Raw genomic sequence first — 15,846 nt, 5'->3', positions numbered from 1 at the left:
GATTCCAAGATGAGCCGAGTTATGAAAATTTAAGTGTGGCCGTAAATTGAAGTGACTTGCTTTCAACCATCGGACTTTGAACTTTGTTAGCCGAATGCATTGAACTTCATATTGACTTGCAGTTTCGTTCACGGAGGACGCTTTCCATCTTTGTCCAAAACTATTCAGAACTCCATCAAAATAGACCCCAATGGATTTTCTACGCCTTCACAGTAGAAAGAGGTTAAGCCCCCACCAAACCCATTTAATATTTATATAATTAGGCTGCTGCTACTAATTCCTCCAAATCCTGTCATATGGTCACGGTTGTATTCATTAGAATGAGACAAAGTTGATTATCTCAAATGGGTTGAAAAACGATGTCTTGCTTGCTACGTCAATAATTGTCACGGTGTGATTTGAATCCGGAAATATTCGGTCAAGATATTATTAAGGCAAAAAGAAAGTGTGTCGTGCTTCAATGAATTCTTTGAAATTCCTTTTCACGCCTTTTCAAAGGCGGAAGGAAAAAAAGAAAAATCTGCCTTTTTAGGGCTTGCGGTCTCATATTGCCAATTTGCAATGTATCTAGTCTCGTCAACTCATCGTCCTCGGAAACTTTTGAAACCCTAGAAATGCTTGGGTGCAGTGATGCCGGCGTTCTAAAGAACATTTGGTGCTTCCCGGAAGCTCCAACCATCAAACCTTAGCCTACTTGTGAGATTGCAAAAAGAAAAAAAAAAGAAAAATTTATAGCTTGGTCTATTTGAACTTTTGATTAGTTGGGTTGGGAATTGGCATTTGTACTTGACCATATGTCTCCTTTTCATTTTCCTTGGTTTTGGCCCGTTTCTTTTGGAGGGGTTCAAAGTTAGGGAGCATGCAAATGCCGCCACTTTGTCATCAGTGATGAAATTTGATTTCACTTTGTTGAGAGAGAGAGACAAAGGGAACCAATAGAACATACTTGCATGTTGCTTTCCCCAACATGGTGTCCACAATTTACCATTATTCAATGCACTTAACCAAAGCATTAACGCTTGCCAACTTCTAGAATGCGTTTAGTACTGGTAATGGGGGACGTTGGGAGGACATTTCTTTGAGTATTCTAAGTCGAGTCAGCTAACCCTAGTGTTGCAGAACAGAAGGTGCCTTAAGACTCCTTGTACAAAGGCGCACAGACTCCATTTTTGTCCTGTATTGACATTGCAATTGCCCGAGTCTACTTTGCGACAATAGTTTTTTCAACAAAGTCATGAGATAAAAAGCCAAGTGACAGCAAGCGTGCACACAGCCACGACTTCGTAAACAAATGGGCGGATGTCGGCTTCCAAGTCTTTCAACCCGGTTGAAAGAAAGTGGGTCGATACTGTTCATTCCTCGGAAAAGGATTTCATGAACTTTCCTATTCTTGCCAGAAAAGTTAGAGGAGTTCATACTAGTAAAAATTGACCGAACCGAGTCGCGAGAAGCTTTCTTAGTCATCGAGAAACTAAGTTCATTTAACATCAGCAGCCAGATTCATTCCCTCTTGAGCAGCTGAGTACGTTTGACGTGGCGTAAGATGCATGAATGTTCTTCTATGAAAACAACACCACGGTCGTTCTTTGTAAGGTATGGAAAGACTCTTTGAACTTGAGGCACGAAAGACACAGTGGATCTTCGCCTCTTCGGTTGGGTCTCTACTCACAAGAAACTTGCACTCTTATCCTTCCAATCACATGATTCTGAGATGAATATTATCTTTTTTTCCTAATATGTTGGAATGGGCAACTAAGCAGGTGAATCCGGTCCCTATAGGGAAACAAAAAGGGGGAGGGTTAATTAACACTTATTACTCGACAACGATGAAATATTATATGTATGGTCTATGAATCATTTGGTTGAGATCATCTGAACCATTAATAGTATGGGTTTCGCCACCATCCTACATGATCAATGGTCTTGATAGGCTCCGTTTACTTGACCTACGGATCATGCAATGTTTTTTCCTAGAGGGAAAAGTGTTATAAAAGTCCTTAACCTATTGCAATAGTACCAGTTTAGTCCTAGACCTTTTAATGGTGTCAAATTATACCTAAACCTTTTGACCTAGAGCCAATTCAGTCATTCTTGCTAATTTTGGCTAGATATTGCTAACGTGAATGCCGGTCGACCTTTATTGCATGGCTAGCGTTGATGTGGATAATTTTTAATAGTATTTTAATAATTTTTGATTTCTTTTTAAAAACTATTCTTTTTTTTTTCTCTCTCTTTTTCCTCCCCTTTCCTTTGGTGGTCAGTGAGGGTTGGCCTCACATGTGTGACCAGCCAGAGGTGAGGGACGGCGAGGCGGCCTTGCTGGCCTTTGGCGAGGCCTCGCCCTCGCTCTCGCCATGGCTAGGCGAGGCTCGACCTCGCTAGATCTGGTGAGGTTGTGCCTTGCCCATGGTCAATGAGGCTCGACCCTCACTAGCCCAGCGCGAGGCTATCCTCGTGGCCTCCGGCGAGGGCTTGAACCTTGCTAGGGGTTAGACGAGGCACGACCTCGTCGGATCTGGTGAGGTCTTGCCGACCCTCGCCTCTGGCTGGTCACCGAGGTCCAGCGAACGGCTGGAGGAAGAAGGAAGGAAAGGAAAAAAAAAAGAGAAAGAAAAGAAAAAAGAAAAGAATAAATAAATTTGTAAAATATTAAAATATTTTTAAAAGTTATACATGTCAGCACTGGCCGGCCTAGCCATGCCACGTTGGCCGGTTGGCGTCTACGTCAACAATATCAAGCCAACATTAGCCGAAAGGATTAAATTGACTCTAGGTCAAAATGTTTAAGACTAAATTGACACAAATACAATAGGTTTATGACTTTTCTGACACTTTTCCCTTTTCCTTGACGATCGAAGTGGACGCATCATGTTGGAACCGATGGTAACGCGGGGTTCCGATAGTACATGTACCTTTTCGTACCCACAAAAATCTTACTAAATTCAAGCCCTAGTGATATTTAATATATAGGATACAGCGAATGAAGCCTAATTTAATGTAGAGATATTAGATTTGGACGTAGAAATGTGTGAGGTTAGCCAGAATGTTTGAGATATCATTATACCAATCATCTTCTCCTCCGTTTTTCTTGAAAAAAATTATAAATAACTCGACGATGTGCGCTGTAGCTCGAACATCTGAATGTTCAAGTATTTGAATACTTCCAAAAGAGGCTGTCATGTTCACCTAGAGCTATGATGCTGGAAAATTATTCAATCAGTCATAAAAAAATTGTACGGATATTAATTCGGTCCTCAACTTTTCAATTTTACCAAGTTAGCTCTAAATCTTTGTGCGAAATTTCAATGTAATCATTTTGGTCAATTTTTGCTCGAAATCCAACGTGACGGTCCATTCATCTCCGAGCTTCCTACGTGGCACATCGCCACATTAGCGATTTCCATCCAAAATTGGCCGGAAGGATTACATTGGAATTTCGCATAAAGGTTTCAGACTAAATTGACAATATTGGAAAGTTTAAAATTGAATGAGCATTCGTATAATAGGTTTATGATTGATTGGGCAATTTCTCCGCAATATGGAGAACTGATTCTGATAGAGAGGTAAATTAGAGACTTATATTTTCTTTTGGCCAGAATGGGAGACCTCGATTTGGAATAGATAAATCATAGAAGTCCTCCAAATTTTCAATTTTTATAATAAAAGAAAACTGAAGTAAAGATAGTACCTCATCATATTTTTTTCTAAGAAATCTTCTTTTGTTAGTTTTTCTACTTTTTACCAACTTACAAATTTGTATATATTGGATCAGAGTAATTTCCATATGTTTATTGTCTCTATATTTGTGTTGAGGTGTCATTTTATGATTGATCAAAACAAAACTGGCCCAGGTTTTACTTAGCCGCATGTCATATTAAGAGAGTGAAATTAAACTTTAGAATTTGCGACATTATGACCGTTTTTATTATGATTTTATTCAAATATCTTCCCAACTACATTCTTAACCTATTTAATGTGTTTCTAACATCTTATTTAGTGAAGTAAATTCATTTTAGTTCAGCACAAAATTTCATATACAATCAATAAAAATTGAAAGTAGACATAGTGCATCATTATATTTCTTAACGAGTTTCCTCGTTACTCTAGTCATGATCAGTGCATTCAACTAATTTAAAAACCCAATGGCCACTTCAATATCAAACTTTTACAAAGAAAAGGGGAAAAACACCAAAAATACCCAACTCTGTTCACTACGATACACTTAGCCCAAACTTTTTTCTGTAACACCAAACACCCCAAACTTGTACCCGAATAATACATTAGGGTTCTGTTAAAAACTACTGTTAAATATCTAACGTGTCATTATTAATGCTTTTCAAGGACAAGTGGCGCTGATGTGGTGCCACGCGAGCACCGCATCATAACAAGATTAAAAAGAAAAAGAAAAAAAGAAAAATCGAAATTACTGTTCATCGGAAGAGAGAGATTGCATATGGTTAGGGGGCGCCGCCGCCGCCGTTTCGACTTCGCCGATGAGGGCTATCGACCACCATTGATAGTTGAACCCTGTGGGCAAGCGGAGCTCGGCCTAGATAGCGCCGAGCTCAATCGGTGCGGCCGAGCTTGCTAAGATTTGGTCTAAGTAGCAACATCAACAACACCAGAAACACTTTTTCTTCATCATCTACTCTAAGTCGAATCCAACCTCGAGCTCGCGGCCACCACGGCCAGATTTGGCTTTGAAGCTTGTTGTAGCTAGATCATCTTCTTCAAGAGACTCACACCCCTCCTCTATGTCTCACTCCTCTTAATACACTTGCGTAGATATGAAATCTTAGATCTGAGAGCAAGCGACAAATAACTCACGAGCACCAACTTTTTTTCTCAAACAAGGGTAACTTCAGACAGAAAGTCAATGGGGGGCCAGATTTGGGATTTAAGTGAAAGTTGGTGCTTTTTTACGAGACAAAAAAAGATTCGGGCAAGAATTGTCTCTCGACCTAAAGTTGGTGCTTTTTTACAGGACAAAAAAAAGTTCAGGCCATAATTGTCCCTCGACCTAAAGTTGATGCTTTTTTATGAAACAAAAAAAAGTTTGGGCCAAAATTATCCCTCGACCTAAAGTTGGTGCTTTTTTTTGGAATTAACCCCTACTCTAAGTCGAATCCAACCTCGAGCTCGCGGCCACCACGGCCAAATTTGGCTTTGAAGCTTGTTGTAGCTAGATCATCGTCTTCAAGAGACTCACACCCCTCCTCTATGTCTCACTCCTCTTAATACACTTGCGTAGATATGAAATCTAAGATCTGAGAGCAAGCGACAAATAACTCACGAGCAGTCAAGCAAGGGCCGATGAACGCCCCGGAGGTTTGAATGGTAGTGGGCAGCACTGGAGGAGCTTTAGCCGAGCGATCGCGAGCTTGAAGATGATGAACAGTAACTTCACGATAAACAATAACTTCAAATTGTCTTTTATTTTCTTTTTTAGTTTTTCTTTTTCTTTTTAATCTTTTTTGGATATGGCGCTCTTATGGCACCATATCAACGCCACTTGTCCTTGAAAAAGTTCATAATGCTACGTTGGATCCACCACATCATATTTTTAACAGCGGCTTTCAATAATACTCTAACAAAAGGTAAATGTATCACTTGGGTACAAATTTGAGTGTTTTGTGTCACAGACAAAAGTTTGGAGTAAATGTGTCACAGTAAACATGATAATTTAGGATTTTTGGTGGCTACCCTCCCAAAAAAAAAAAAGGGCCATGAAAACCCATGTATATATTTAAGATACCCTATGAGCACACTTAACTATACATTGACAAAACCATTATATTTGATAACCAAGATTATTGGCAAGTAATCGATAAATCCCTTACTAAAATTCACAAGAGTTGTCAAGTGTCCAATAATTCTCTGTTCTTTCCTTTTACTACAATTGCAATTGTATTAAAAAAAATGGATAAAATTCTTCACATAATATTTTAATTCTTTTTTAATTTAAACGATATATTTCACTGTTTCTTTTCACACGCAATCGTGTGTGCCATTTTTCTAGCGTCTTTCTATATTTTTAAGTTTGCACAATTCTCTACACTATATGTGTTAATGTGACATTTTATGGTTAATCAAAGGACAACATTTGCCCAATTTTTTGTTAGACACATACGTACCATAATACGATAGTGAGTAATTTTTAGAATCTTGCATTTTATTTAAGATGATTGCACATCTACATTCTTGCATGGCATCTGGAAGTACTGGGATCACCCGTTTTCATAATGAGGACCCTCTTCTTTTTGTTTGGTGTTTTTGGATTGAACTAAATATGTTTCCTTTGTTTAGGCACCATGCCCGTGGATTGTTTCCCTCATATGAATTTATTTGAAACTGTATATGTTCCCAGAAAATATACAAAAATTTGCCCTTTAAGGCATAAGGGCGTCCATTCAATGATACCATATCAAAACTCAAGTTCATACCATCCAAACCTTCGAAAGGAGTATTAGGCAGGACTATGGTTCCGTTTGTTTTGCGGAAAATGAATAATTTGGAAAACATTTTCTAAAAAATTATCTTTCATATCACTTGAAATAATTAGTCTAAACGATACAAACGATCATTTTTTTTTAAATGTTTTCTAAATCATTCATTTTTCGCGAAAATAAAACGGAACTTATGGTTATCTATCATTTCCTGAAAATGGGGTCACAATGTCGATGTTCTGATTTCACAAGACACCACGCCAAAGAAATGAATAGGAAAGTCAGTGGATGCATCACTAAGTCTCGCTCCTTAATTACCCTATTGACCATGGATGATAATGCTGGGTCATACATGGGAAGAGGGCTGCTTCAAATCTCCGTGTATCCGTACATTGCATGTCTCCTTAGTGGAAAGAACAATCATACTATTCCGATGGCTCTTGTTCGTGACTTTTTCTTTTGCAAGTTGCGAGATGCGTCCACACAGCGATGTGCTCTGAAGTTTCAACGCATTGTAACTACAAGCATGAGAGCACAGGCGTTGTGTGTTTACCTCCCCAAAAACATTGGAATTGAGTGGATGGCTGGGAGAAAAAACATAGGAAGAAAGTAACGGAGAAAGTGGGGTTGTGGTAGGAACCTATAATTAACCACTAATTTCGTAGCTAGGTAGTCCAGAAGATTCATTTGCATTAGTTCACGAGTGTACCTTTTCAAAATTTTTTGGCGAAAGTTGGTATCTTTTTGTTGGTGAGGTGAAAACGGGGGGGATCGTATTAGCTTTTTGTGTGTGACAGTCTCAGATTGGACCTTGCAAAATGATTCGTAAGTAAAATTAACCTGAAAAGATCATCAACTTGATTTGTCATACCCGAGTACTCCTTTTGAGGGTTTAACTCATCGAGTCGACTAATTATGGATGGTATCAGAGTAAGACCCTCTCGGTAGATGTGGGGCTCGTTGATGGGCTGAACCCAAAACAATCCGACGTTTGCAGGGAAGCGATCGTTGGGTGACCGGGTGTTGAAAAGATCCAAATCCCGACAAGATTCTGAGAATGGTGAATGGGGGAGGAATAGATACGCCGAGTCAGAGTTGTATCACTAGGCGATATTGACCTATTAGAGAGTGTGACATTTCCGGTCTCATATCTGATGGGAGACGTCTCTATAAGACCCATCCATGGATCATCATCACGGGTCATTGCAATCTGATTGTCTTGATGGTGAAAATCAATAATTTCGGCCTTATATGTGATAATCATGCTTGATCGGCATAAAGAAAAAATTACGACAATCTTGTCGTCAGCCTAAAGAATAAGGATTAATAATTAATGCTAAAATCAATAATTTCGGCCTTATATGAGCCAGTCATGCATGATCTGTATAAAGAAAAAATCACGACAATCCTGTCTGTCAGCCTAAGGAATAAGGAGTAATAATTGTTGCGAAAAAACAAACGGTCAACAAAAAGAAAACATAGAATAAGGAATACATTGAACACCGCAATTAAGCAGTTCAATCAGCGGGACCTACTTCACGTGGAGAGCAATACATGATTCCTCGATTAGATCGAACTGAGTAACGAAACGGAAATTACAACCGCACTCGAGTTATTTAAGCACTCCTTGTTTTTCAGCCCCCGATTATACCAAATAACTCATAAAGTATTCAGCTCTCACGATTCCTCACGAACCAATCTCTCAATCTCACGGGATGAATTACACGTGACCTCGACACGAGATTTTCACGGCTCTGAACACTCGAGACACGGAGGTCGCGAGCATACGCCGCCCAATCCATCGTCACGGCCAGCGCCGCCAGCCCTCGGATGCTCTCCACAGAGGAGATCAGACCCCATCCCGGCACTAAAGACGGGAAAACCGGACCCGAAAGCGGAGACCCGCTCAGATCGAGAAACCTACCCCCCGGGAAATCAGAAGACCCGCCCGGATCGATCGAGCTTCGTGTTTCTCGAGGCTTCTCTTACGAGCTCAAACTCGAGGAACATTTTCAACGGACCGTACTAAAATTTTGGGAAAAGCGAAACCGTAAACCAATCCCGAATCAACGAGCATCGTCACCTGAGGTGATGGAATTGGCATCTCTCTTCCTGTGTTTTTTTGGGGGGTGGGGGCCATGGCTAAAAAGCTTTGGCGCGTTCCGTCCAAAACGAAAGGGTGGGAGGGGAGGGAGGATGGATGGGGGGGATTAGGGGAGACCGTATTTATTTGCACGTGGCAGTCAAAATCCAACACCCCGACCTCCTCCTCCCTTCTTTCGGACACCATACGGTTTTGATGAAACATGTTTATTCGCATGGGGGAACGTGGCTGTACATTCCCGGGGGGGGGGGGGGGGGGGGTGCCACGTCAGCCGGCGCATCGGCTCTTCGCACCCACAGGTTATACGGCCGGTGGCGGGGTGGGACCCGGCGATTTCATCGCTAATACAGCCCCACCGCGCGCCCCCCCGAAAACCCCCAAAGGTGCTTTGATCACATTTTGAAAAGGAGTTGGCTTTATTGAGTAGGCGATGGCTTCTTCTTGTTCCTTTTCTTTTTTTCTTTTTTCCCGTCCTATGTGGCACGAAACACGCGCCATATCATTCGAGGGCTCGCTCGGAAGCGGGATGTCGATTTACTTGCCCACGGCCGAGGGTGGCCCGGGCTAGGGTCACTGCCGGCCCTCGCCTCGCCGGCCGTGATGAAAAAAAAGAAAATAAAAAGAAAAGAAAAATATTTAAAAATCTAGAGAATTTGTTAAATTTGTACACGTCCGCGCTGGTCGTGCCGTGTAAGACGGCCGGCCAGTGTCCATGTCAGGGATTTCCGGCTATAATTGGCCGGACGGACTCGATTGGCGAAAATGCAAAATGTTTAGATTAAATTTGTCTAATTAAAAAAAGGTTTTGGACTGAATTTGTAGCAATGCAATAAGTTTAAGACTTTTTTTTGGTACTTTCCTTGTACGATGTAAAGCAGATCGAACCCACCAGGGCTGAGAATATATCCAGTGCACTCGATTCGGTGTATATGCTAATCTCTCCTATCAGAGTACTTCTTACCAAGATCCGAGTCCATAAGTCGTCCGTGAAGGTAGCAGTTAAAGTTCCGTGAGACACGAGGAAATTCCATGTCCAACCATCGTAATCAGTCATGTTTCTGCGGACCATGTCCCGATAAGTACATGCCTCGAGTCCATCCGGACGCATCGCGATCATTGATTTTGCAAGATCCATACCCGCAGTAAAACGACGCGCGACTCGTCAGATCGATCGGCGATTAGGATGTACCGGGTCGGTAGATTTGGTTGGCAGATTTGGTCCCGGGGCGTGGCTTGTAAAGACGATAGCAGCAGCTCGCCGTCCATTAAGGCGTGCGAGCGTGACGCCCCCCTCAATCCAGGGGCACCTCTGCAAATTACGAACAGTTCGGGGGTGCAAATGAAAAATAGTCGGCGGCCCCCGAAAAAAAAGGGCGCAACCTCGCGGGATCTCTGCCCTTTTGACACGACTGAATATGAACTGCCGCACATTCATTTTGACAATCCAACGTACAATCATTGTTACTTTCTACTCATAAATTAATAATTTTCGTGTACTTTTTTTTTTCTATTGGTAATTATAAATGAGATAAATATATTGGAAGTTCTAAAATTTATTTTGAACGTGCAATTGAGTCCTAAAATTTTTAAAAAATACAATGAAATTCTAAAATTTATCACGGGAGTGCAATTGAGTTCTCAAAATTTCAAAAAGTGCAATCGAGTCCTGCAACTTATTAAGTTGGTCCAATCAAATCATTCCGTCGATTGCACTTTTCGAAAGTTTTAAGGCTCGATTACACTTTCGTGACAAGATTTAAGAATTGATTACACTTTTAGAAAGTTTTGGAACTTTATTGCACTTTCGTGATAAGTTTTAGGACATGATTGCATTTTTTAAAAGATTTAGGACTCAATCGCATTTTCGTGACAAGTTTTACGAGTTCCAGTGCAGTTACCCCATTATAAATATATGTGATTGAGTATGAACAAAGCTAAGCATTTCATCAGATTTCATTGCAATATCGTTATCTTTCCCGTAATCTTGGAAGATACCATTTTAATTTGTGGGGATATCCAAACTCACACCCAAAACCCTATATTTTAATTGGCCAATATGGGTGATTTATTTAGGCGGGTTTGCCAATTTTTTTAATGGGTTAAGCAAAGATATGCTCATAAGTTGCAATCGGATCATATATGATATGCACGGGACTACATCTCCATAACTTTCTATTTCCAAATTGCAATTGATTAGGAGATTAGCTTGTTGGTAAATCTTCCACGAAGTGGACGATCTAGCTATATATATATATATTCGTTAAAATTAATATCCTATGAATATGGAAAAAGGACACTTGCTAATCGAAAGAAACCCAATTTTAAATTACGTTGCACTGTTAGCTCATGTGAGGTTGTACTTATATAATGTTAATTCTTATTATTATTATTTAATTTTTGGAGTACTAGAACAGGTGACAATTCAAAGAGGGGGGAATGATGTACAGCCAAGGACAACCTAAAGAGTTGAAATTTGACTTTTGATATTGTCATTGCTGCTGTTTATCTTTATTTTATGGGAAATATTCACTCCATTTCAAAAGAAGTTAAACTAAACTAATATTTGTAAGATTATTATAGGTTTAGTTTACAATGTTCACACGAAGGGAAACATCTCATGAAAATTCATGTATAGGTTTAATTTTGACTAGACATGCTTGTCAATGTAAGACACCATGACAATCCGATTAGAATAATGTTTCGAGTTTGAGCTTATGATGCAAAACCCAACTCGGTAGAAGTCTTTATATTTGAGTCAGCAAGTCATCCGCAGGATGGATATATGTGTTTTTGATCGTATGTGTCTTTCGCGAGTGTTGTTTATGTGCATAAGCTTGCGGCGCAACATCTGAATCCGAGGGTGTTTATTCTGCTCGGTCACTACGTATAAAGCGAACAAGAGGAGTATTAGGGATTTTCTCTCTCTGGGATTTTCCTAAATGAGTTCTCCGTGAGAGATTGCGAGACAACACTTGTGGTTTCATTTTACGATTTCAAAGCCCGTAGTTTCTCTGAATTATGGTGTATTGTTATGTGTTTGACTTTCTCTGTAGAGAAGGTATCGACATTTAGATCGAACCGGGTAAATATTTGCTAGGAAATATTAATGCTACCATCATATACATCCTAAAAGTTAGTCAAAGTTGGAAAGTATTAAGGAGGGTCGATAGTCTATTGCTTTAATATGAGGGGTCGCACTGCACGTGGCTCGCTCGATCATATATTCAAACTGATCGGTTCACATTCCATTCCATTCCATTCTTGGTGGTCTCAACTCTCCAGTAAACAGACCAAAAAACTCTCCAGTAAACTATTGGTTCCAAGAAAAACTTTCCAGTAAACTAGGAACAGCAATCCTAGGGTTCGGTAGTTGGAACGATAATTGCTTTCGGAAATTTGTTTTCCGACTTTTCGTTATTTGCATAACGGAAAACTAATCGATTTACGAAAAACATTGTTCATGGACTGAAGACAAATAAGCTTAGAGTGAGAGGAAAACAACTTTCCCTTATGGTAAAAACGAAACCACTTTTCCTAAATCACCAATGAGTTTGCCTTATAATCAATGAGTTTGTATACGAAACTCATCTATGACTACTATGTCTAACATGCCAGTAAGCTCTATTTACTAAAGCTCCCTTTGTTTCACAGAAATATTACATTTTCTCGAAAATGTTTTTCGGAAAGTCATTTTTCTGAAAAATGACTATATTATATGGTATTTGGCTAAAAGATGAAAAAGAACCGGAAAATACTTTCTGTTGTTTGGAAAGGAAAATCTAAATTGATTTTTCTAATTAAACACACCATTCGGGTGCTAGTGATTTACGCATGAGCAACTGGGAAACTAAGCATGGGTATTGAGATCTCGTGCCTTGGCCTCGTTGGACCCAAGCTCGGGCGTGAGGGATTTGGGCATGGGCATCGGAGTCCCGGTCTTTGTGGACCCGGGCCCGGTCATCGGGGTCCTAAGCACGACCTCGATGGATGTGGGTGCAATCGTCAGGGACCCATGCATGGGCACTAGGGTCTTGGAGCTAACCTCGATGGACCTAGGCACGGGCATTGTAGACCCAAGCACTGTGTATGTGGACGCGGGGGATTCGGGCATGGTTGGACCTGGCCTTGGTGCCGGGGCATCATGCACGGGCAATTTCACAGTTTCTTAGTAATCCTTTCTCCTAAAGAGCTCTTAGAGAACTTTTCTATCAATAAATTTGGAAATCCCTGCATGCATAAATTGCTTTATTATCAGATGGAGACTTCCCTCGAGCCACTACCTTCCCAATGGTAGTAACTTATTATGTATGTATTGAGGAGTGCTATGGACTTTTTCGGGGGGTAATGACTTCGATATTTCCTCAAGTATTGTTATCTTATTCTTTCCTCGATCCGGATGAGTTGAAAAAGGCGTCCTTCCTTTGACGAGCTAAGCGGAGTGTCTAGTGCTTCGTTCTCCAGTTATGAACTCGCAAAGAGATAGTTTTAGATTTCATCTTTTTTTAACCAAATTCAAAGGCAAGAATATGGGAGCCATTCGAGATTACTTTTCATAGTAAAAATATTTTTCTTACCCTCAAGGCCCTATGTGTTACCTTCGATGTCATTTACAGTTGGAAACCAACAGGTGCTGATTTAAGGAGATGGAGACAAGACAACATCATGTCACTTTTTTCAATGTATTTTCAGACAGTTGCGTTTTATTTTATTGACCTCGGCAATTTAGCCGCAACGGGGTGCGATCCAATGAGGGTGACCTTACGCCCAACCGACCACATATAATAAACGCTCTCCATTTGAAAAATGGAGGTCAAATCCTCGCCAAACATGCCTTTTCTTTCCCTCACCCTCAGCCAGCTTCCCATACCTCACTTTTCACCCTCACCCTCTCCCTCTCCCTCTCCCTCCTGCTTCTCCTCTATATAACCCACCACTCTCACTGTCTCCTCCATTGTCCTCTCTCTCTCTCTCTCCCTCTCCCTCTCTCAGTGTGCGGCTGGCCTAAAAACCAACAGCTCTCTCTCTCTCTCTCTCTCTCTCTCTCTCTCAGTGTGCGGCTGGCCTAAAAATCAACAGCAATGGCCTGCACAGCATACATGGCAAGCCCAAACATGGGCTCTGCTTGTTTTTATGGTGACATCAAGCCCCTGTCTCGCTCAATGAAGCAAGTTCGCTTGCCCAGTAAAAGCGACACCTCCTCCTCTTCTTCTTCTTCTTCTTCACCGCCAAGACAGCAAGCGGTTGCTTCAGTTTTAGCGACACCCATTTCATCATCATCACCACCACCATCATCATCATCAACTTCTTGTCCCTTAGAGGCCGCCGCCACCACCTCGGTTCTGCGCCCTTCTTGGCGAGAGATCCAAGGTTGCAACGACTGGGAGCACCTCTTGGAGCCCTTGCACCCTCTCCTCCGGCGAGAGATCGTCCGCTACGGCGAGTTCGTGTCTGCGTGCTATCTCGCGTTCGACCTCGACCCCGCATCCAAGCGCTACTTGAATTGCAAGTATGGTAAGAGGAAGTTGCTCGAAGAAGTCGGGATGGGCGACTCTGGGTATGAGGTCACCAAGTACATTTACGCCACGCCGGACGTGAGCATCCCGATGCCTAATGGGGCGGCGCCGTGCTGCGGCCGATGGATCGGGTATGTCGCGGTCGCCTCGGACGACATGGCGAGGCGGCTCGGGAGGCGGGATGTAGTGATTAGCTTCCGCGGGACAGTCACAAGCCCCGAGTGGATCGCTAACTTCATGAGCTCTCTCACCCCAGCGCGCCTTGACCCGCACGACTGTCGCGAAGATGTGAAAGTCGAATCTGGGTTCCTGAGCCTCTACACTGCGGATGAGGCAGCCTCGAGCAAGTTTGGGATCAAGAGCTGCCGCGAGCAACTTCTTTCCGAGGTTTCACGGCTCATCAAGAAGCACAAGGGCGAGGAGATGAGCATCACACTCGCTGGGCACAGCATGGGGAGCTCTCTGGCCCACCTCCTCGCCTACGACATCTCGGAGCTCGGCCTCAACAAGTTCACCTCCAAAAATGATTCAATTCGAGACATACCCATCACGGTGTTCTCGTTCGGTGGACCGAGGGTCGGCAATTTGGCATTCAAAGAGAGGTGCAACGAGCTCGGGATCAAGGTCTTGAGGATAGTGAATGTGAATGATCCAATCACAAAGCTTCCTGGCGTGGTGTTCAATGAACATTTTAGGGTTTTGGGTGGGAAATTTGAATTCCCATGGAGTTGCTCATGCTATGCACATGTCGGTGTTGAGCTTGCCCTTGACTTCTTCAATGTCCAAAACCCTTCTTGTGTCCATGACCTAGAGACCTACCTAAGCTTGCTCAAATTCCCCAAAAAATTCCAAATTGAAAGGGAGGCTAATTTGAGGATCGATAGTTTTATCCACAAGGCAAGAGATTTGCTTCTAAGTGCACAAAACCTCAACATGCAGCTTCCAGTGTGGAGGAATGTTGCTACTAATGTGGTGAGCTTGATTCCTTCCCAAAGGTCTTGATCAAAACCCTGAAAAGATCAGTTGTGATGAGGAGTGTTCGGTCGGACCAGCAGATGTTTTCCTTCCACCGTGTACATTTTTTTTCACCCTTGGAGGGGAAGAGATCGATCGATCAAGAGTAAGTATAAGATATGATGTAATTAGTTGTAGATATAGATATATTTGTTGATCTCCCACTGCTGATGAAGAGGGTTTTTGGAGGTGTTTTTTGCCACCAGTAGTAGTACTACTAGTTGTTGTTTTCCCTCTAATCAGAAGGGGCAAGGAATATCATTAATTGTATATGTACATCTCAGAAATTGAGATGGTTTTCCTGGCCAAGTTATCTACATCTGGTCAGTTTATGTGAATGTAATAGCATGAGTAATTACTAACACCTTCTGATTCCCTCTCTCTTTGGCCCTTTTCATTACCTGAACCATATCTTATTATGTTTAGAAGATTCTTCAATTCTAAACACATATTATGCCCCGCCTGAATTCTGTGATTCTATGCTTTGAACAAAAAGAGAGAAAGAATAATGTTAGTAACCTGATCAGCAAAAATTGGGGCCGAGCTGTATCGGTATGATATAGGTCAGATTTTTCATTCCTGAATTACTGAACTCCTTCAAATGTTGAAACATGTTTCTCCAGAAATCTCTTGACGTCTTCTCAAGGCCACTCCCCAGAAAATTATGGCATTAGAGATCAGACCAAGTTTAGACGTAAAATTACGACCTTTCTCTCAAAATTTTCATTTTTCTAGTTTTTTCGGCTGGAATGGATGGATGTTTTACGTT

General features: G+C 41.7%; 1 protein-coding gene across 1 annotated transcript; it reads left to right on the top strand.

The window, feature by feature from the left end:
- The first annotated feature begins 13,540 nt into the window (after positions 1-13,540).
- Positions 13,541-15,065, top strand: LOC115681202 (phospholipase A1-Ialpha2, chloroplastic-like). The gene has a single exon (XM_030605071.2). It carries the CDS (start codon positions 13,629-13,631, stop codon positions 15,063-15,065), a length of 1,437 nt encoding a protein of 478 aa, XP_030460931.1. The 5' UTR covers positions 13,541-13,628.
- Positions 15,066-15,846: the final 781 nt, after the last annotated feature.

This window comes from Syzygium oleosum, unplaced genomic scaffold, assembly GCF_021117445.2.
Source record: "Syzygium oleosum isolate NSW1041296 unplaced genomic scaffold, Sole_v2.1 Sole_v2.01, whole genome shotgun sequence".
Classification (NCBI taxonomy): Eukaryota; Viridiplantae; Streptophyta; class Magnoliopsida; order Myrtales; family Myrtaceae; genus Syzygium; species Syzygium oleosum.
This window is presented reverse-complemented; position numbering and strand designations above follow the sequence as displayed.

What these genes read in the sequence shown, in the direction of transcription:
- LOC115681202 (XM_030605071.2), top strand. Translation starts at nt 13,629, where the DNA reads ATGGCCTGCACAGCATACATGGCAAGCCCAAACATGGGCTCTGCTTGT.